The 21,603-nt window shown below is 38.3% G+C and overlaps 1 protein-coding gene across 9 annotated transcripts in view; it reads left to right on the top strand.

Annotated features, from left to right (window-relative positions):
• LOC144601427 (fibroblast growth factor receptor 2-like) overlaps window positions 1–21,603 on the top strand; it is a 152,499-nt gene that overhangs the window by 103,284 nt on the left and 27,612 nt on the right. For all 9 annotated transcript variants that reach the window (XM_078413531.1, XM_078413534.1, XM_078413533.1 and 6 more), the window contains 4 exons: window positions 2,594–2,717; window positions 16,143–16,333; window positions 18,220–18,364; window positions 20,225–20,421. In XM_078413531.1, the coding sequence (XP_078269657.1) occupies window positions 2,594–2,717; window positions 16,143–16,333; window positions 18,220–18,364; window positions 20,225–20,421 (657 nt within the window). The remainder of the gene's footprint in view (window positions 1–2,593; window positions 2,718–16,142; window positions 16,334–18,219; window positions 18,365–20,224; window positions 20,422–21,603) is intronic.

Below are 21,603 nucleotides of genomic sequence, written 5' to 3'. Positions count from 1 at the left end.
GAGAGTGGCGGGGGTGAAGAGGGAGTTTTTGTAATAGGGTGGAGACCAAGGTTGCCAGGTAATATAATTGCTTTCTTTCTGCAACTGTTTGTTTTTCTCATTTTCCTGGTTCTGATAAAGGATCATTGACTTACAAAGTTAACTTTGTTTCACTTTCCATGGATGCTCCCTCGCCTGCTGAATTTTTCTGGCATTTTCTGTTCTGGAGCACGAGTATACATGACACGTCGCATTACTCTGAGTTCTTCAAAATGCAGGCCCAATAGTTAGCTCTTCATTGAGTTGTTCCTTCGACAAGACGCTGGGCTACCCTTAGCAAGTCTTGATCTTCAGATGTCAAGAACCTGAAATGATAATCCTGATCTGCTGAGTTTGTGTAACTACTTCATTTCAAATTTCCAATGTCCACACCATTTTGTTTCTACAGCGCTGCTCGGTGACTGCCCACTATAACGTGTAGAGGGTAGGCTAATTAATCCATCAGTCCTTTTCGACCATACATCAACATCACCATGGTCTTAAGTGAGCTAACTTTACACTTGTTCTAAATGGACTAAGTTGTCCATTTGGCTTAAAATAACAATTTTCAAAACCGATTGTGGAAGAAAGTTACAATAGATGAAGTTGCCAGGTAATTTGAAAATTAGCTTTCATATCTTTTTCTATGGATGGCTGGACCAACAGCATATGCCCCCCCCCCCCCCCCCCCCCCCCCACACACACACACACACACACACACACATACACACACACACACACACACCACCATATCCAAATAAGGTGGTCCATCTTCTTGTTTTTGGCTTTGCTAAATAACCTGCTGTCTATCCCAATGCATAAATCATTATTCAGTAGATAGAAACAGCGGGTCAGACCAGACAACAACTCAGCGGGTCAGACAGCATCTTTGGAGAAAAGGCATAGGTGACGTTTCGTGTCGAGACCCTTCTTCAGACTCAGCATCTGTAGTTCCTTCCTACACGTAATAATCATTAATCAGTGTTCTGAATGGTTGAAAATTTTTCTATACTGATCCTTTCAGTTTAACATTCTGCTGTATCCCAATTAACCTTGCCCTGTCTCCTGCCATTCTGTACCTGATCGGATTTCTGGCACTGTGGAAAAAGAATTGCTTGACTGTGTGCAGTATTACCAATTCCTCCGTCTACGCCGCATCTGCGCCCGGGATGAGGTGTTTCAGACTAGGGCTTCCGAGATGTCCTCGTTTTTCAGAAAACGGGGCTTCCCCTCCTCCATTATAGATGAGGCTCTCACTAGGGTCTCTTCTACATCCCGCAGCTCCGCTCTTGCTCCCCATCCCCCCACTCGCAACAAGGACAGGATCCCCCTCGTTCTCACCTTCCACCCCACCAGCCAGCGGATACAACATATCATCCACCAACATTTCCGTCACCTACAACAGGACCCCACCACTGGCCATATCTTCCCATCCCCTCCCCTCTCTGCGTTCCGCAGAGACCGTTCCCTCCGCAACTCCCTGGTCCACTCGTCCCTTCCTACCCAAACCACCCTAACCCCGGGCACTTTCCCTTGCAACCGCACGAGATGCAACACCTGTCCCTTTACCTCCCCCCTCAACTCCATCAAAGGACCCAAACATTCTTTCCAGGTGAGACAGAGGTTCACCTGCACCTCCTCCATTGCATCCGCTGCTCTAGATGTCAACTTATCTATATCGGCGAAACCAAGCGCAGGCTCGGCGATCGCTTCGCTGAACACCTGCGCTCGGTCCGCATTAACGCAACTGATCTCCCGGTGGCCCAGCACTTTAACTCCCCCTCCCATTCCCAGTCTGACCTCTCTGTCATGGGCCTCCTCCAGTGCCATAGTGAGGCCCGCCGGAAATTGGAGGAGCAGCACCTCATATTTCGCCTGGGCAGTTTGCGGCCCGGTGGTATGAACGTCGACTTCTCCAACTTCAGATAGCTCCTCTGTCCCTCCCTTCCCCTCCTCCTTCCCAGATCTCCCTCTATCTTCCTGTCTCCACCTATATCCTTCCTTTGTCCCACCCCCGACATCAGTCTGAAGAAGGGTCTCGACCCGAAACGTCACCCATTCCTTCTCTCCCGAGATGCTGCCTGACCTGCTGAGTTACTCCAGCATTTTGTGAATAAATTAAAAAATGCAGTATCTAATATCCAGGCTGTCTCTGCTATTGATATATAACTGTTAGTTTAAGGCAAAAGAAGGTAAGTAAGGCAAGGCTGATGATTGATTTCTAACCACACTGAAGTTGTTACTGAATTGTTATTATGAAGCTAAATTCTATAGGACCCTACAAGAACTAATAAGAAACTACAGCAGAGCAGCAAGCAGCAGCACATAATGAATACTCTGATCATCATCTTCTGTTATAGCCCATCGGGCCCAAAATGGAAATTAACTTTTTTAATAAACGCTACCCATTCTATTCCAGGAGGCCAAGTTGAGGCAAATGCCTACAGGATTAAATCTTCACATTTAGTTTATAACTAATGTATGAATAAACGAAACTAACTAAAATGAGGCATTTCATGAAGTTTACTTCAATGCAATTAAGACTCTCTGAAATAACTCCAATTTTTTTTAACAGATTCGACCTCCACATTGGAGTCTTATTATGGAAAGTGCTGTTCCATCTGATAAGGGGAACTATACATGTGTGATAGAAAATCCCTATGGATCCATAAATCATACCTATCATCTAGATGTAGTTGGTAAGTTGACATATAATCACCAGGCACCACGATAATGTTAAATGTTTTGTCAATATAGTAAGAGGGAATTGTTCAGCACACAGTTAGAACAAAATAAATAAACATGACGATCTTTTCCACTGCTGCTGACTGTACTGGATTCTAGTCATTGTTGGTTGCAGTAGAAGTAAAAAGCACAACCTTTGATTTCTATGTTTGGTAAAGAATTTGTGATTTTAATTTTGTGGTGTATTTTCTTAATGTAAAGAATTAACCAGCCAATAATTGCTGTTGATCACAAAACACGTTTTACTTTATACAAAAGCTAGCAGAACTAAGTTTTTTTTAAATCATTCAGTTAGTTGCCACTTTTACAGCTGTGTTTTTCCATGTTGTATATGATCCATTGGGGAGCAAATAGAAATATATCACTCAACAGAAAAGGTACTCGGTGGTTATCTTCTACTGGAAAAGTGCAGTTTGAAAAAAGTTATTACAAGCAAAGAACTATGGTGGTTTTGCACAAAATAAATAAACAATAACCTTTTTCTTATCCAAAGCATTATTCATAGCTTTAACAATCACTGTTAGGAGAAATCTTCATGAGATATGTAAACAATTACACTGCTTTGCCAAATCACAACCTCACAGTGTGCATTCATCCATGCAAGAGAAATCACAAATAGAATACTTCAGAACTGAAATGTCTTATTTCAATGACAATATTTTACCCAGCTTGCCTTTGGCCATCTTATTTTGGGGTACAAAGAAATTAACACTATGCTGTCAAATCCGTCATCAGATTTTTGTTTGTAGGTTAATTGGTCTTTGTTTATTGCCTCCTAGATTATAGGGAATTGGATAACATAGAACTTTATATGGGTGATCTATGGTCAGCTTGGACTTGGTGGGCCAAAGGACCTGTTTTCATGCTGTATCTTTAAACTAAAATTTCATTGTTTTAGTTTTAGTTTTTAGAGATACAGTGCGAAAACAGGCCCTTTGGCCCACCAAGTCCAAAGATCTCAGAGAAAACCCGCGCAGGTCACAGGGAGAACGTACCAACTCTGTACAGACAAGCACACGTAGTCAGGATCAAACCCAGGTCTCTGACACTGTAAGGCAGTAGCTCTACCACCATGCCACCATGCTGCCCCATTGTGCAAGGAATAAAATTTGATTCATACTGTAATGTGCAATTTTTGTAGATTTTTTCTTTTTATATGTTGCATTTTTATGCAAATTCAAATGCAACAAATGGAAATAAGATATAGTTTTATCTGAAATGAACCACTCCATGGAAATTCATTGCAGCCAGAATGCAAAGGTAAATAAAGCATTTTGTGAAATATTTTTGATTTTGTGACATTCTCGGTCAGATATATTATACAAAGTTCACATTCATCTGCCAACTACTTTTTGTTTTGTGCTTATTCCTCAAAATAATGAAACTAACTGAAAACTCAAAGGTTATAACACCTTCAGTCCAGGAACCTCCTTCGGAGGTTTGCGAGACTTCAATCTCTTCCAAAACAACCTGCCTTTTGACAATTTGGAAAGTTTTTGTAAACTAAAGTTGCAATCTAAAAATTGCTAAGATAGTGGTATGGGAATATTAATTGAATCTATCCAATTTTGCGTTGGTATGATTGACCGCAGAGTATTCGCCAGTTGAAATTGTTAAATAATCAACGTTGGCAAAAGTGTACATCCATCATTTATTTGTCAAGCAAGACCATACATATGCAACAGAATAATTGGCATTGAAGTGAACATCCATTTGTTTTCCTATTTCTTATTTAATATGTTCTTTCTTAGGTCCTTGGAATCGCACTAGTTGTTTTTTTTACCAAGTTTGTGATTAGAAGTTAAACTCCCTATAATTGATGTACAAGCTGGATGGTAGAGTGGTGTGGTGGCGAAGGTGGTATTGACAATTTTGGTTCAAAGGTCAAAAGTTTCAAAGGTCTTTTATTGTCACATGTACCAATTAAGGTACAGTGATATGCGAATTACCATATAGCCATACGAAAGAAAAGAAATAAATAAAAGTGGACAAATAAATAAATAAAAATTAAAAAAAATAAAGTTTGATGAATTTCTAAGTGTCATTGATAGCTAGGATGAAGTTCACAGATTGAAAACACAATGAACACTTAGCTGCTTTTCATAAAAGACCTGCATAGCTAGTAAATAGTAAAGTTGGAAGCAAATCCAGGGAGTTTTAAAGGGAGGCAATATGAGAGAAATACATTGAGATTCTAATTATTCTTGTATTGGGTCAGAGAAGTTCAATTTCATTTCTCTCCCACCCCTGAAGTCATTTTGGCTGCCATGTCATTTTTGATTTAATATTCACTTTCAGTATAATTAAAATTCCATATTTGAAGTTGACCTTGGCAGAATATCAAGTGCTGATCAAATGCTGATTAGGTGACGTAATATTAAATGAGCAGTGGTTTTTCAAACATACATCTCTTTTGAATTGAGGTAACAAGTTTTTTTTTAAATCAATAGTTTTTTTACTAATGTCTTGGTTCAAAAACTTACTGTTTTTTGATTTTCTTCGTGAGTTTAATTAGATTCTTTTAAAACATGAAAATATATTTTAAAATTACACATTGTTCAGATTTCTTTAAAAATTATTTGATGGAACCAAGTCTGTAAGCTATGATGTCTATTGTAAGATGAATACCAGATTCCAACAGAAACACCAAAGGCTCACTTAGATGCGCCCAGTGATGATGGCTGTTAATGAAGTTTTAGTTCTGGTTTGAGTTTCACAACCCAGCCTCTTGCTTAGTGAATGATGCAATATTGAACTGTAACACTAATTCCTCCACAATTATTTTTCAAGTTGCATTGAAGGGTGGCTGAGCTAATTGTTTGCACTTGTGTAATGTGCAGCAACATTTAAGTCCATATACTAGTGCACCATTTAGGAATTTCCAGAACACTCTCTTGTTTATATTCTGTATCAAATAACCATGGCATAAACTGGTATAATCTCTTCAATTAGAGCGCACAATTTCATAGGTCATTGGAGGCTTGGGTTTAAACATCTGCTTTAGTTCACTGCCAAAAAGCCGACTGGACCTTTTGTACCAGTAACACTTTTTAAAACAGAGGAAAATGTAAACATCAAGAACATTAATGTGCTGCTCAACCGTCAAAATCCATCTCCATAATTCTTTCATACTTCCATTGCAACATCCATTTGCAATTTGAACAGTTGCAGTTTAAACATGAAGTTATTGAAGATCATTCCAAAGTATTAGAACTATTAATAAAAATATTACATAATGTCCATTTTAAACTCTTATTAGATTTAGTGTCTTTGGTTGTACTTCCCGATTATAATTTATTGTAAGTTTGAACTTGTTCAATCTTTTCAATCTGATAATTTGTAAATCTTTGGTGTTCTATCGCTTCTGTTTCTGACAACAAATCTATTATTTCATCATAATGCAATATCTCTTTAGATGAGGTCAACCGTGTCTCTTCTCCAACCTTCTTCCTTCCCTACCCCCATGCCCTTCTCCCTCCCCTCCCCAATCCATTGTTTGCATTGATACTCTCAATGGGGGAGCCAAATTTTTGTACAGTATTCTGAGGTTATAAAACATTGGCATGACCACTAGGGCTTTGTGAAGTCTCTGTCTTCAATTTAATGAATACCTACTGTCACTGTGTTTTCATTGGGCATCTTTTTTTTAAATGTGAGAAAACTTGACACATTGATTCCAGAGCAGTGTGCATTGTTTGGTGAATTTTTAGCATAATTAAAATAATTATCCTAATACCTTCGATTGGATATTAAAAAAATCTCAGTTGGCCTTTGGCAGTAAAGCATTGCAAAAAACAACAGAGATTGTATTTCTATCCTCATTCTCGACAATATGATGAGTAATTTGAGGCCATTAAAGTAGGAATCCCAAGGACTGTCTCACTTACATGCATTCAGCTCAGTTTCACATCTAGAGGAAGTGGATAATTTATTACAAGATGAACAGAAAATGTAGCCAGGAACAGGTAATGGGAGAGTCGGCTGAGAATTTTTGATAAAGGGGAACAATAATTTATTGTTTTAAGCCACCAGTGCATGAACAGACCATATACTTGCTTTAAGAGGCCAGTGTCTTTATGTTCAAAAATCTATTTGCAGTTAATTCCAGTAGAGTTTATATACAACAGGTAATGATGTTCCTTCCTATTAAAAATAGTTAAAGATGTTATTTTTTTCATCAAAATGCCAAATTGTGACATATATTGGATGCATTGAAGCTAAATATATACCATAGCATGTAGCCGATTTTATATTTGCGACGGCCTTTTTATTAAACATTGATGTATATGAACATTCAACTTAGTACATAAAATAATATTTTGCTCGTACTAAGTTTGCCCTTCTAGAATGGGTGGGTTGTTCTTTTTCCCAAAATCTGCTCAATCTTCCCCATTTGAGTTTTGCATTGGTAGGAGTTGTTTTAACATTGCTATAACTTGGTCATGCGTACACTTAAATTTTAGCTCTTGTGGATTAAAGAGAAAAGACACCCTCTTAGGCAAATGTATAAACCTGTAGCTGTACTTTGGTGGTGTCTGAGAATTTCCAAATGCCCCACTGATGAGTGGCCCCAACATGCAATTTTGACAGGCCAATATATAGCTGTTGACTAAATCCTGACAGTAATGAGTCTAACTTTGACATATTTACCTCAGAGCATGGCGCTTAAAACAAGAAGAGACTAGGACCAAAGCACAGAGGAATTTACACTACAACATGCTCTCAGGCATTTTGTTGTTAGGTGAATAAAGAGTCTTTATTAAATCCATTGACAACTGAAGGTGTGTGATTTACACCTGGCACTGGCTTTGGTTGCATAGCTATAAGCAATAATTATGCAAATTATTTTGCAGAGAATGCAATTATTGTAATGTTATTTGACAAGGCCCTAGCTCATAGTAATTTGAGGATGCAAGCAGAGGGTGACACATTTTGATGAAAATTTACCTTATTTTTTGTCTCAGTGCTTTACAATATAGGCTGTATTCCTTTCTATCTGTTTTACGCTTTAGTCTTCATACTGTGTTTTGTGAACTTCATTCCACACACTTTTTAAAAAATTATTCTGAAGTTACAATGATTATTTGCTTTCAGCTTGGTTTAATTTCCTGGAATATCTTGCCGCGTGAACACTTTTTCACAAAAAGTAACATATATAACAGTACTGCAAAGCTGAGGCAGATTGTAAATTTGATAAAAATGAAGACTTTTATATTCAAAAAGACCAGTTTTTGATGTTGGTCATCTGGCAAAGATTGAGCTGAGTATAAAGTACCTCATACAATTTTTCCACAGGCCGATTTTAAAATGGCATTGTTTTTGCACCTTTATTTATACATTTTAGAAGAAAAAGGAAAGCTAGTATGTCATTTTGATCTGCAGTTTGTCTGCAAACAATACAAAGCTGACTTTCAGATATTATTGAACGACAGACAGAAAAATGGCTCCGTTTCAGCATACCACTTAGACTTGCTTCATACACTGGGAAAATGAACTACACTAAGTTGTACACTTCCTGCCCTCATTTAAAAAAATTATTAACAAAAGAAATATGCTTCAGAGAAGTTAAAATGTCAGAACATAGAAAGTTACATTACAAAAGTAGAATAATTTATTACACTTTGTTTAACTAGTTACAGTTGTGAAGACTGAAATTACTTGAAAATAGTGGTTAAGTTGTAGAATAGTAGTATTATTTATGACTAAAATGACCATGAATATTAGTCCTGTGCAGGTTAGTGTGACCACAGATGTTCCAGACCCTCTAATGATGTCTGAATATAATATTAGTCAGGTCAGTTTGACCTTAATGGTGTCTCAAAATGATCTTCTAGCTAACTTGAATCTCCAAAATCTGGTATCCATCATTTTGTTTTTATTGAAACCCTCTTTCTACTTCCTGCCTCGGTATTGGGATTGAGCCATTAACTTCTCCTTGCCTGCCACCTGCTCAAAAGTTAGTCATTAGAAAGTACACTTCCTTCATATCAGGATAGTGGTGGTGAACTCAAAAACAGGGGAACACTAACCCTTGGAAGATTGCAAAATACCAATTCTATCACTCATTATATCGTACTGAGTTTTCTCAATTTTCAGGTGAAAGCGATAAAGCATATTTTTCCTGACCACCTATTTTTAAAAAATAAAACTATGGGGTGTAAATTCACCTTAAATGGCAGAAGAAAATGAATGATTGGACATTAGCAGCCTATTTTTTCAATGAATAGGAAAATGCAGTAAAAAGAGTCAATGATTTGCTGCTGCACATTTTGCATCACTGCCTAAGGCAGGTTTATGTCATGTTCCTTCATTAATGTTAGTAATGGGAATAAGGTAAATAATTTACTGAATTCAGCAAAGTACTCAGATTTTATTTCAATTCTGATAAGAGGCATGGGCAGAATACTGGGGATTTTGCATATGAAAGTTAATTCAACTTAAAAATAGAATTTCAGTTCTACTTCATGGACTCCAGAGTCCTGCGCAACACTCTTTATTTGAAGGCCCTGTACTGCATTCCAGATAAAATGCATGAATGCAGATGAAAAATAAATACCAATGTCTGCTCTTAAAGTGCCACGTGAAGGCAACTGTTGGTGTAGTTTTGACTTGATTGGTGCAGTCAGTTTGGCTGCTCATTTTGCACCCTTATCCATTTCCTTGCTGGTTTTACTTACCATTGACTGGCCTGAAAGTCTGAATGCTGCATTTCAGAATCATAGGTATGTCAAAGGGAACAACAGAAATTGCCCATTGCAGCATTTTCATATCCTTTAAGCAGCTAGTTTATAAGCTACATTGAGAGAGGCTTCTGGGTATGGTGCCATGGTAAAATTATATGTTAATTGAAGTGAAAAGTAAATTAAAAAGATTTGCCAGTCTATGTAAGTAACCTCCCATTCCTGCAACCATTCTAAATAATCTCCTCTGTACCTTCATTATTGCATTCATATCTTTTCTAAAGTGTGCTTCTCAAAAATGGACACACTACTCTTTATGGGACCAAGCCAGTATTTTGTATACCTCTAGCTGTTTTTATTTGTAATTTATGCTTCTATTTATAAATCCAAGGACTCCATATGCTTTATAAATTGCTCCATTGACTTAATCTGTCACCTTGAATGTCTTGTGCCCAACCACCCCAAGGTCCCTGTTAATTGCACCCCTTTATCATTTAGAATAAAATATCATGCTCTTTATACTTGTGCCCTTAACATACAAAGAGCTTAACATACAAATTTGTTTAAACTTTTAAATAAGATATATCTTAGATTGACATTTAGTACATTTTATAAATTGATTAGTGAGTTGTATATTTAGTGAGTTGTTTACATGCAATGTATAGTGAAAAAGAGGAACTTTCCAGGGCTTGGATTCAAAATCTAAAATTCTAGATTCTTTGTGATGCCAAATGGTTGTGAATTGCCCACATTAGATTATCAGCTCACATCATGAATGTCAAATTGTTCCAGGAAAAGAGTTCTGACTCCCTGTGTTTTGGGGAGTGGGGGGAGGGGGGGGGATGATATGGTGTGTCAAGTTTTGAATTACATTTGGCGAAGATAAGCAAAAATGACATGATGCTGGCAGGAGTTTTAATATTTGGCTGTGGCTCCATAAGCTTAATTAGTGGCAGACCCAGTGCCAGCCAGCTGCCTCATTTATTCCTCATCCCTCCCCCTCCAGTAACTCTCAACTTCACCTCATCACATCATTGAACAAACACAATGGCATTAGTTTAGTTTACCCTCAGATTTTTTTCCCCGAAGACTGATGGCCTTGGTCAGCAGCAGGCATGATTAATTGTAGAAAGTGGAATAAAGAATGCTCTATCTCTATATCTCATATCCTTAGGAAAACAAACTATTGTTTTGAAAATGAAATACTTTCCCAGAGATACTTATCCTCCAGAAGATTTGGCACCAGAGTTACTGTAAAGTGTTCAATTTTTAATCAGTGTAAAGCCTTTCTTTTACAGTTTAAACAATCACTTTTTGTGTTGCCCTTTTGAACTCAATATAAAATTTCTTCATGGACAACAAATGCAGTGCACTAGTTTGAAAGTTTAGTGAAATTATTTGATTTGTGATTGCTAATCTGTGAATATTAGAAGCAAGAATAGGCCATTTAATTGTACGTGTCTGCTGCACAATTAATTAAGATTACGGCTTGAGCCATTGAGCTGAGCAGCCCTGAAACAGGCCCTTCGGCCCAACTCATCCTTGCCGACCGAATTGCCTAACCAAGCTAATCCCACTTATTCACACCTCCAATATCTTTTAAATGTCATAATTGTACTCACCTCTACCATTTTCGCTGGCAGCATATGCCATATAGAGACCACCCTCCGTGGTGGAAAAAGCTGCTCCTCAGATCCCTTTTAAATCTTTCGCCCTTCAACTTAAACATGCCGTCTAAATTTAGACCTCCGCCCTCCACATACCCGTGGAAATTGACCGTGGCTATTCATCTTATCTATGCATCGTATGATTTTATAAAACTCTATAAGATCACCTCTCACCCTCCTGATCTATTACATCAGCACCACTATCCCTGTACCTCTTGATTTCCTAAATATCCAAAAATCTGTCCCTTTCTGTCTTGAATGTTTACTGCAATTAGTCCTCCTGAGTTCCCTTGGGTAGAGAATTCTAAAGATTTGCCACACTGTGGGTGAATTTCTTTTCTTATCTCTGCACTGAACAATGAACTGTTATTTTGAAACTGTGACCTTTGTAATAGTTTTATATGTTTCAGCAAATTCACTTTTCAATAAAATGATTGTACTGTACCATAGGGAGTACAGAGCTAGTCTACGTAAACTCTTAGGAGAAACCCTGTGCCAAGACTCAATCTCGTGAATAGTGTTGCGCTCCTTCTGTGCACGTTATTCCAGATGTGACTCTTTATCTTTGAAGTAGGATGTCTTTACTCTTGTACTTAAACCTTCTTGTAACAAAGGGCAACATACCAAGTGCCTTCTTAATGCTCGTATTTACATACACATTAATTTTCAGTGATTTCTGTACAAGGATACTCAGTCTCCCTGAATGCATACAGAGAGACTGGTTAGGTTGGGACTTTTTTCTTTGAAGCGTGGGAGGCAGAGGGGTGACCTTATGAAAGTATCCAAAATCAGAAGGAACATGTATAATGTCAACACTCAGTCATTTTCCCATGGTAGAGGATTCTAAAACTACAGGGACAAGGCATAAGATGAGAGATTTGAGAGGGACCTCACGGCCAAAGTTTTCACTCGGAAGGTGGTCCATATCTGTAGTGAGTTGCCAGAGGAAGCTATAAAAGCAGATACAATTATGACTTTCAAAAGTCATTAAGATAGATATAGGTAGGAAGAGTTTAGAGGGATATGGGACAATTGTAGGCAAATGGGATCATTCTGAATGTCTTAATTGGCCAGCATGGGTAAGCTGGGCTGAAGGGCCTGATTCCATGCTGCTATGCTCAGACACCATTTAAAGAATATTCTGCCTTTGTTTTCTCAATCCAAAGTGCATGGCCTCATTTTTTTAATCACATTAACTGCATCTGCCATGCGCTCCCCCCTTCATTTAACTTTCTATATCCCTTTGAATCCTCTATTTATCCTCATCATAATCCATGCTGACACCTTGTGTTGTATCATTAGCAAGCTTGGATATATAATATTTGGCCTCCTTATCTAAATCACTGATATAAATTGAGAACAGCTGGCCCCCCCAGCACCTATCCAGCACCTGCTGTGTTCCAGTTCACAGCCCCCCACCCCCCCCACGAAAAATAATCCATTAATTTCTGCACTTTCCTGTATGTTGACCAATCCTCAATCTTAAGTGCTCTTTTTTTGTATCACAATTTTGCGTTGTTTTGATTGTTCTACTACATCCACTGGTTCCAATTTATTTATTCTGTAGGTACAACAGAAACCTCTAAAGGTTTGTCAAACTTGACAAAAAACGTGCCATTTGCTCAATCTGTCATTAATAATTTTTAACCATACACAAAATGTGAGCATTGCTGGCAAAATGAATGTTTAGTCTGCATACCCAACTGCCTTTGAGAAGAGAATGGATCAGAATTCTCTTCCCAAGACACATGAGGCTGAGTTGCTGAGTATATTCAGGACAGGAATTAGTAGGTTTTATTCAAAGGTGATTAACCCATCCCTGCTTATGGTTTTTATATTTAGAGCTAACTGGTCCCCATTGAACATTGGGAAATAACTGCCGCTTGATAGTGCTGCTAATCGCGCATCTGCTTGGGCAAAATAAAAATCTGATTCAACCGTATCCAGTCCAATTTCAACTCAATGCCTTAATTTTTTTTAAATATGGCCACCTATGGCCAGGTTCTATCCGATTTGGGTCAGGTAGCAAGGTTCCATTGACAGGACTGTCCACTGTGTGGTTGGTGACAAACAGATGGAATGATTATTACTCACACCGCTGAAAGGTGTTAACTGCAACAGGCCACAGACTCAGTTTTACATATTTCTTTGAGGACTCAACTGCTTAGTAAATGATGACACTACCGACTTATTCTAAGCAATGGCCACAGGAATTTCTCTGTCCCTGCAGCCTTCATATCATATCATATCATATATATACAGCCGGAAACAGGCCTTTTCGGCCCTCCAAGTCCGTGCCGCCCAGCGATCCCCGCACATTAACACTATCCTACACCCACTAGGGACAATTTTTACATTTACCCAGCCAATTAACCTACATACCTATATGTCTTTGGAGTATAGGTCATACGTCATGACAGTTCAAAGTGACCCTCACTAAATAAAGAAGGGCTGTAATTAATAAAATAAAATAAATAAAAAAGGACTTCATAGAATTCAGATACAACCTTGCAGGTTCTGTGGGACTTGACCCTCGAGGGTGAAGAAGGTGTCAGAGTTATTGGCTGGGGTATCTGTAATTATCTTAGATTATTGCTTTGCTAGTCTGCGGGATAGTTCCCCCACTTTTCATGTATCCAGATGTTACTGAGAAGTGGTTTTCTTGGTTGGCTTGGCTGATTATCATATTCAAATCTGGTGCCAAAGATGATACCAGGTGGTATGCTTAATTCTACTTTTGAAGATGTTGCATTGATTTGTACAGCTCGGTTGCTTTTAATGTAAACTCAGGTCCATTTAGACTCAATCCACTAAAACTGCCACCTCCCCAGGTACTTTCCCTTGCAACCACAGGAAATATAAAACCTGTCCTGACATCACCTCCCTTCCATCCATTCAGGAACCCCAGCAGCCCTTCCAGGTGAGGCAAAGGGTCTCATGCAGTTTCTCTGATCTCTACTGCATTTTTTTGGCCCTTACATCGGTGAGACCAGGCATAGGCTAGGTGACTATTTTGCCGAAAATTTATGCTCGATCCACCTCGGCCTGTTGGATCTCCTAGTTGCTAGTCATTTGAACTTTCCATTCCCATACTGACCTTTCTGTCCTGGGCCTCCTTCATTGCCAGAGTGAGGCTACACAAACGGGAGGAACAGCACTCATATTCTGCTTGGGGAGCTTACAGCCCAATGGTATAAACATTGAATTTTCCAATTGTAGGTAACTAACCTACAAACACCCCCCACCCTTTGTCCCCCCTTCTCTTCCCTGTGCCTCACCTGGATGCATAATCAGTTCTCCCCCTTCCCCTTCCACCAATATTCCTTCCGCTGGCTTCACATTTCATGCCCCTTAGATCACATCCTTTTGTCTTGTCATCTCTGGCTTTTGTCCAGCTATCTGCCACTCAAACCCCCTCACCTGTACCCCACATCACGTGGCTGGCTTTGGCCTGTCCCCACCTCTCTTCTAACTTTCTCTCCCATACTATAATGAGTCTGAAAAGTCTGATTCCTCAAAGTGCTGCCTGACCCAATGAGTTATTCGAGCATTTTGTGTCTTACTTTGTAAGCCAGCGTCTACAGCCCCTTTCTCTAAAATATGACAGCATTGCTTATATCTTGTTAATTATTAATATATTTAATGCAGTATTTAAATATTGAAAGGAAATAAAAATCAATAACTGCCAAATCTCTCCGGAATCTTTCTTTAATTTGGAAATTCATGTTTGAGTTCAGGTTAGTAGCATACAGATATAATGGTGTATTCATAACTACCCAATCACATTGCTCTGCTTATTTTTTTTAAATGTGAAGAAAGAGTGTAGTATTCTTATTTCCAAATAATTTTCAAATAGTTTCTCTGCAGGAGAATTATGATTTGATGCAGCACGTTTGAAGGGTTTTAAAGAAATTTAATTATTTAATAGGAAGTTTGACTGGAAAATAGTTGTAAACTTTTACTATCCTCAAAACTGAGAAAATTAAAAGTTTTAAAGCATTACCATAATGGCAACAGGAAGAAATTTAGAATGTTTAGAGGGAAAACTCCTTGACTTAAAGTTCAACATCTAAGATTTGAATGTGAGAAGAACATTTAACTGATTGTACCATACTTTAAATGAGCTAATTGTGGCCTTGGAACAGGGCAAGGTTGCCCCATGAATTAATTCCCAATAGATGCCAGCATCCAGCCAAATATGTTTGACTATATCAAAGGTCTTATTGTTAACCAGAGGCACCATTTCTTTGCAATGCACTCAAAATGTTTGCTTGTGAAGGAATCTGTTGGCAAATTCAAAACACTCATTTAGAAACGCTGGCAAGTTAATAAAGTAATATATATGGTCTTTTTGGTTCTCATATCCATTTTCTAAGCATACGTTCTTAAAAGCGTTCTCTTAGTACCTCCAATGTTTTCTTTGGGGTGTCTGTAGCTATTCTGTGGTCTCCTTCCAAAGTTTAAAGACATTTCAGAGCTTTTTAAACTAGATACTTTTTACAAGCCTCATAGCTATTAAAGCAGGATGTTGTTTCATACGTAATGGAAAAACAACAGAGAACAGCCTTATGAAAAGCCATGCACTTCAGAACCACCTATATATAAAATTCTATTTCCATGAGCCAGAATATAATTTTAAACTGTGCTCCAAATAATAGCTGAAGCAGCATTTCATAACATTGGTAGTCTTTTGTACTCCTTTATATTAAAAAAAAGTGGATTGATGTAATTTTAATTTACTTTTGTAGGCATTTTGAATTAGGTAATATTTCTAACTTTTAATAAATTCGTAAGACTATATCTCTCTGTCAAATTTCCGTACTTGCTTTTTGGCTTTTGCAAAGTGGGGGGGGGCGGAATCAAAGGGAAACATTTGAACTAACTTAATTTTATCAAGCGTGCAATAGTTTCCTTTTCCGTGTTAATGGAATTAAAAATCTAATGGAAGTTAAATGTGAAAAATTATGTTTGGATTCACTCAGTGTTTCATGTATCAATACAACATATGCTTGTTTTCTCGAATTTGTTTCAGAGCGGTCACCCCACAGGCCCATTCTTCAAGCAGGATTGCCTGCAAATAAAACAGCAGTGGTGGGAAGTGATGTGGAGTTTGTATGTAAAGTATTCAGTGATGCCCAACCCCATATACAGTGGCTGAAGCATATTGAAAAGAATGGCAGTAAATATGGTCCGGATGGAGTTCCTTACGTCAGTATCTTAAAGGTTTGAAAATTTAAAGGCTTTCAGGACATGATGTTTATGAGGAGTGACATTTGTTATCAATAAGGGCAAGAAATATCCATATTTTAATTATCTGCAGACATCCATTTTGTTTTACATTGTTCCAAATTCTAGTTTAATCCCAATAATTTCTCGTGAAATTGAATTATTTTTCTTCCCAGGTTCCATTGCTATGACAGCTAAAAATACATTTACATTTAAAATAAATTTAAAACATTGTGCAAAACAGATGGCTCCTGGATCTAATTGGTCTGTCCTGTAAGATAGTCCATCTGGATCATTCCACTTCCTACTCCACTCTTTGTTCGCAAACAAGCAGCACAATGGTCCCCGAAGTTGAATTCTGATCAAAGAGATCCTATGAAGAACAAAAGTGAAAATGGCAAGCTCCACCCGTAGTCTTTGACAGCTGGGTGAGCCACACCATCAGGTTTAATCTGGTGTCAAAACTGTCAATAGACAATGAATGTCTCTGACATTCAGAAGCAAAACAAATATTATTTTTATCTTCAAATATGTTATAAACATTTAAAATGATTGACATTTAAAAACTTATACATTATGTAATTTATAATTTAATGACCTAAAACTTGACTATCTCTCTCAGAGCCATTTCTCTCCAGTCCAATAAAGGGAGACGCTGATCTTGTTCAGGTTTAATCAATAGACTTCCAACTTAACCACTGGAACACTGAAGCAATTGGATTTCCGCCTGGTGGACTCCAAGAGTTATCAGTGGCAGAACAAAATTGGAAAGATAGTGATCAGATTTCAGACAGATTGACCCTTGCTGAAAGAAAGATACTCCACTGGTTTAAAATGTGCCAACTAAACTGGAATGACCTATTCCTGCAGAATTGTCCACTTAATGATTTTTTACAATCCTTTCTTCTCCTTCACACCACAAGATAGTGGGCCATTTTCATAAATAAAATAATTTTCTTTATTTCATAAAGTTGTTTCATGTGGAGATTAATGCTGGTGGTGGGATATAAGCTCTGTTCATGCCAGAATAGCAATGATATTGTTATCTTCTGTTATTGGTTTGTTCTAGCACTCGGGGATAAATAGTTCCAATGCAGAAGTTCTGAATCTATACAATGTGACTGAGGCGGACAGTGGCGAATATATATGTAAGGTCTCCAATTATATTGGAGCTGTCAATCAGTCTGCTTGGCTCACTGTTGCTCAATTCTCCCCAAAAGGTAACACAATTACAAAAACAAAAATCACAAAGCTCTGCCCATGGTAAATGAATTTGGGAACCAGCTGATTCATGCTGGGAGATGCTTGGAAGATTGAAAGCAACTTGCGGAATCTTTGGGCTTTGGGTTATTCATGGTTTCTTAACTTCCTTTCCAAGATGCAACTTTATGCACGGTAGACATGGAAAAATATCCACAATGTACGACTAAATTCTCTGTAACAATACAGTTCAACTTGTTTCTCAGTTTGTCTTCACCTTTTTCATCACTCTACACTTTTTCATTCTTTTATGAATTTTCTTTTTCATCTCATCTTTAAGACAGTTCTGCATTTTCATTTCCACCTGTTTCAATTCCTCTTTCATTTCACCCTTTATATACAAAAATTATGAAGAAAATAATTATTGTGGCTCTATTTTTCCATGAGTTCAATTGCATGTCTAGAAGGGTGAGTTAAGATGGTGATGGGTATCTGATTATTCCAGACAACAAGCTTGGGTGCAAGCTGTGGATGAAGGGTTGTGGATAGGTACAAAACTCCATTAGTTTGCTGCACCTCTACTGTTAAGCAGCAATCTCTTGGTTTGTTGTTCCTGTCCACAAATATCTCATGATGTCTTGCTTGTATATTTTTTTTGTTTTTGCTTCCCTTTTATCTTCTAGGCTGCCGGTGTTAATACTACGGACAAAGAAATTGAGGTTCTCTATTTACGGAATGTAACTTTTGAGGATGCTGGGGAGTATACATGCTTGGCGGGTAATTCTATTGGGATTTCTCATCACTCTGCATGGTTGACAGTTGAGTCAGGTACATATGGCTTTCCTTCAATGGTTAATCTTTCACCTTCTGCAAAATTGACACTGCTTTCTGTAGAAGAACTGGCAAGGAAACTGAATTGCTAAAATTGTACCAACATAGATGGATAATTGTATATAATTATATATAATGTATTTGTTTAAATAATTAAGGGGGGGTCACACTGACAATTGCTCCTTCACCGTTGCAATGCCAGTTTCTCTTCTATAACAGAGCAGTGTTACTTCTTGGGAATTCACTCAATGAATTAACTTTATTTCTTCATTGATTGCATGCATTCAGAATGAGGTTCTGATTCATTTGCAGCAGAGGGCATGGAAAGTCTTACTGAGCATGTTGAAACTGATGCTGTTTCTCTTTCTTAAGAAATAGTAATCAGTGATATTTTTTAACTGATAATTGGCAGGAAGAAAGTTGGCACGACACAACTAAGTTCAGGTGAAACTTCCACAATTATCACTCCCTCAATGAGCTGCACCTGCTCGGCAATTCCCTTGTGAAAGTTCAATTCTGTTGAACAATGATGGTTATCAGATTTGCAGGATGCAATAACAACTAATCTTTTCTCCCTGGAGAAAAGGACCTGCTAACCACACTGTTTGATCTGAATGAAGTATTGAGGTTTTTCACCAAACACCATGATTGTCTCTTTAAGAATGCAACAAACCTTTGCTGTAGTCTTTAATTTCACAGACAATCAGGCAAAAACCTCCCTGCAGCTTTGCTTTCACTAGGAATCTGGGACTGTTCCTGGTTTTATTTGCTTCTTGTTTCACCTTAAAGCTTTCAGAGGGCATTTTATGCTTGGTAGCTTTTGGCAGTACTACTTGTTATGGATGGCAGAAGCTTGAATAGCATTCATTATGCTAAATATGTTGTGCTGTAGATGTACGTTAATGATAAAATTTAAGGCACTGTCTAACACTGAGTGTTTTTTTTTTGCTTGTGTAATATACATGAAGCTGTATAACTGAATATTTATCACTTTAACAAAAGCTGGTTCAGTTTAACCTTGTAGCTCTATGAATCTTGGACTTTGCTCCAGAGCATGTACAGTTTTAAATTTAACATCGATATATTTTTTAACTGAACATAACAGTTGTAGTGAAATAACTGTCAGTATGTTAAAGCTGGGCAGAAATATTATTTTTTAGTTCTGTACTTGAATTTTATTTTTTGTTTGTTTTTATTGTCATTATTAGTATCCCTCAACAGCTTAAAGAGCTGGAAGCCATTTTTCCCCCCCAGTTTTGCTGTAATCACTTTTTAAGAATTGCAAAAACAAGACAAAGTCACCTTGCTCCTTGTCTTCCTAATTCTTTGCACCGAATGTCACTCTAGAATCTAATGCAAAGGTACACCAGTATTACATCAGACCAAAAACATGTTTTTGATTCATCCTTAGTCCCTGGTTTCCTCCCTCGTGTGTCTGCAGACATCCAATATCTCAGTTAAATGGCTTTGTAGGTCTGATCATTCTGTCACGGCAGTACTACAATCACAAGGTTTGTTCAGTTGGTGCCACTGGGTTATGAGCAGAAAGAGGACTTTTTCCTTTGGTACCATAGGATGCTGAGGCCATTTCCAACAAGACTGTTATTGTACCAGTATAACACCCTAATTCAGTTGAAACAGAGGTTTTGTTTGTGGTTAAGGGAAATAACTTGGTATCACAATGGTGTACACTTAATCTTTGAAACAAAAGGCACTCACTTTGTTTATTATTATTGAAAATGTTCTGTAAGAATAGAAATGTTACTGTTAGTAATATGTTACTTCTATTTCAGTCACCTTATCGTGTGTAAATCTATACGCTAACATCTGACAATTGTTTCTTCACGTGCAATCCAGTGCCCGAAGACAAACAAAAAGGGTTGACCTCTCCTGACTATCTGGAAATAGTTATCTATTGCATTGGTGTTTTTGTAATCGTTTGCATGGTGCTGACGGTTATTATTTGCCGCATGAGGAGCTCGGCCAAGAAGCCAGATTTCAACGCCCAGCCAACAGTGCACAAGCTGACCAAAAGCATTCCTCTGCGCAGACAGGTAACAGAAAGTAGATAAGAGAGTTCAAAAATCTTTACTTAACATAACATACATTTATTTTTTCCCTATTAGTGGACACCCCAGAAATGATCAATCAACTTTCCCTCTTTCAGTAACATTAACCAAAACCTTGCCTTTACTCTAAATAGACTATTGTCGAATTTCCAGTGCTGAGCTGTTTATCCACTCATTAAGCTTCTTATTAAATAACTATCCATTTTATTAGTTCTCAATTAAATGCTACAGAAGTTGTTTCAATTAGAAAATGTCGGAAAGAACTGCCATGGGGAATAGGATGGAATAAAGGTATTTATTGTTGGAAAGACTTTCTTTGTCTCTGCTGCATCAGCTCCCAAGATGAGGCTTTCCATTCCAGGACATTTGAGATGTCCACAGGTAGACACAAAATGCTGGAGTAACTCAGTGGGACAGGCAGCATCTCTGGAGAGAAGGAATGGGTGACGTTTTGGGTCGAGACCCTTCTTCAGATTGATGTCACTCCATTCAAAATGTCCTCTTTGTTTAGTAAACATGGTTTTCCCCCTGCTCTCATAGATGAATCCCTCATCTGTGTCTCCACTGTGACACATTGTTCTGGTCTCGCTTGCGCTCTACCCCCCCCCCAAAAGGAACAAAAATATAGTGATCCAACATTTCAGTCACATCTTCCGATCCCCACCCTTTTCTGAGTTCCGCAAAGACCACTCACTCTGCAACTCGTTGGTACACTCATCCCTTCCCACCAAATCAACCCCTGACCAGGTACCTTCCTCTGCAACTGCAGGAGATGTAATGTCTGTCCCTATTCCTTTCCCCCCACATCCATCCAGGGACCCCAGCAGTCCTCCCAGGTGAGACAAAGGTTCATGTACAACTCCTCTAACCCTCAGCTACTGAATCTGGTGTTCCCGAAGTGGCCTTGTGACATCGGCGAGAGCAAGCAGAGATTCAGCGACCGTTTCGCTGAACACTTATGCTCAGTCCACAAAGGCTTACTGGATCTCCCTGCTGCTAACCATTGTTGCTCCTCTTCCCATTCCCTTTCTGTCCTGGACCTCCTCCACTGCCAGAGCGAGGCGACACACAAACAGGAGGAACAGCATCTCATGTTGTTAATGAATTCATGTTGTTAAGTAGCTAACATGCACTCCCCCCCTCCCCCTCCCCTCCCCTCCCCTCCCC

The sequence above is a fragment of the Rhinoraja longicauda genome, chromosome 16 (genome assembly GCF_053455715.1).
Source record: "Rhinoraja longicauda isolate Sanriku21f chromosome 16, sRhiLon1.1, whole genome shotgun sequence".
NCBI lineage: Eukaryota > Metazoa > Chordata > Chondrichthyes > Rajiformes > Arhynchobatidae > Rhinoraja > Rhinoraja longicauda.
The sequence above is the reverse complement of the archived record's forward strand: the minus strand, read 5'-3'. Positions and strand labels throughout refer to the sequence as shown.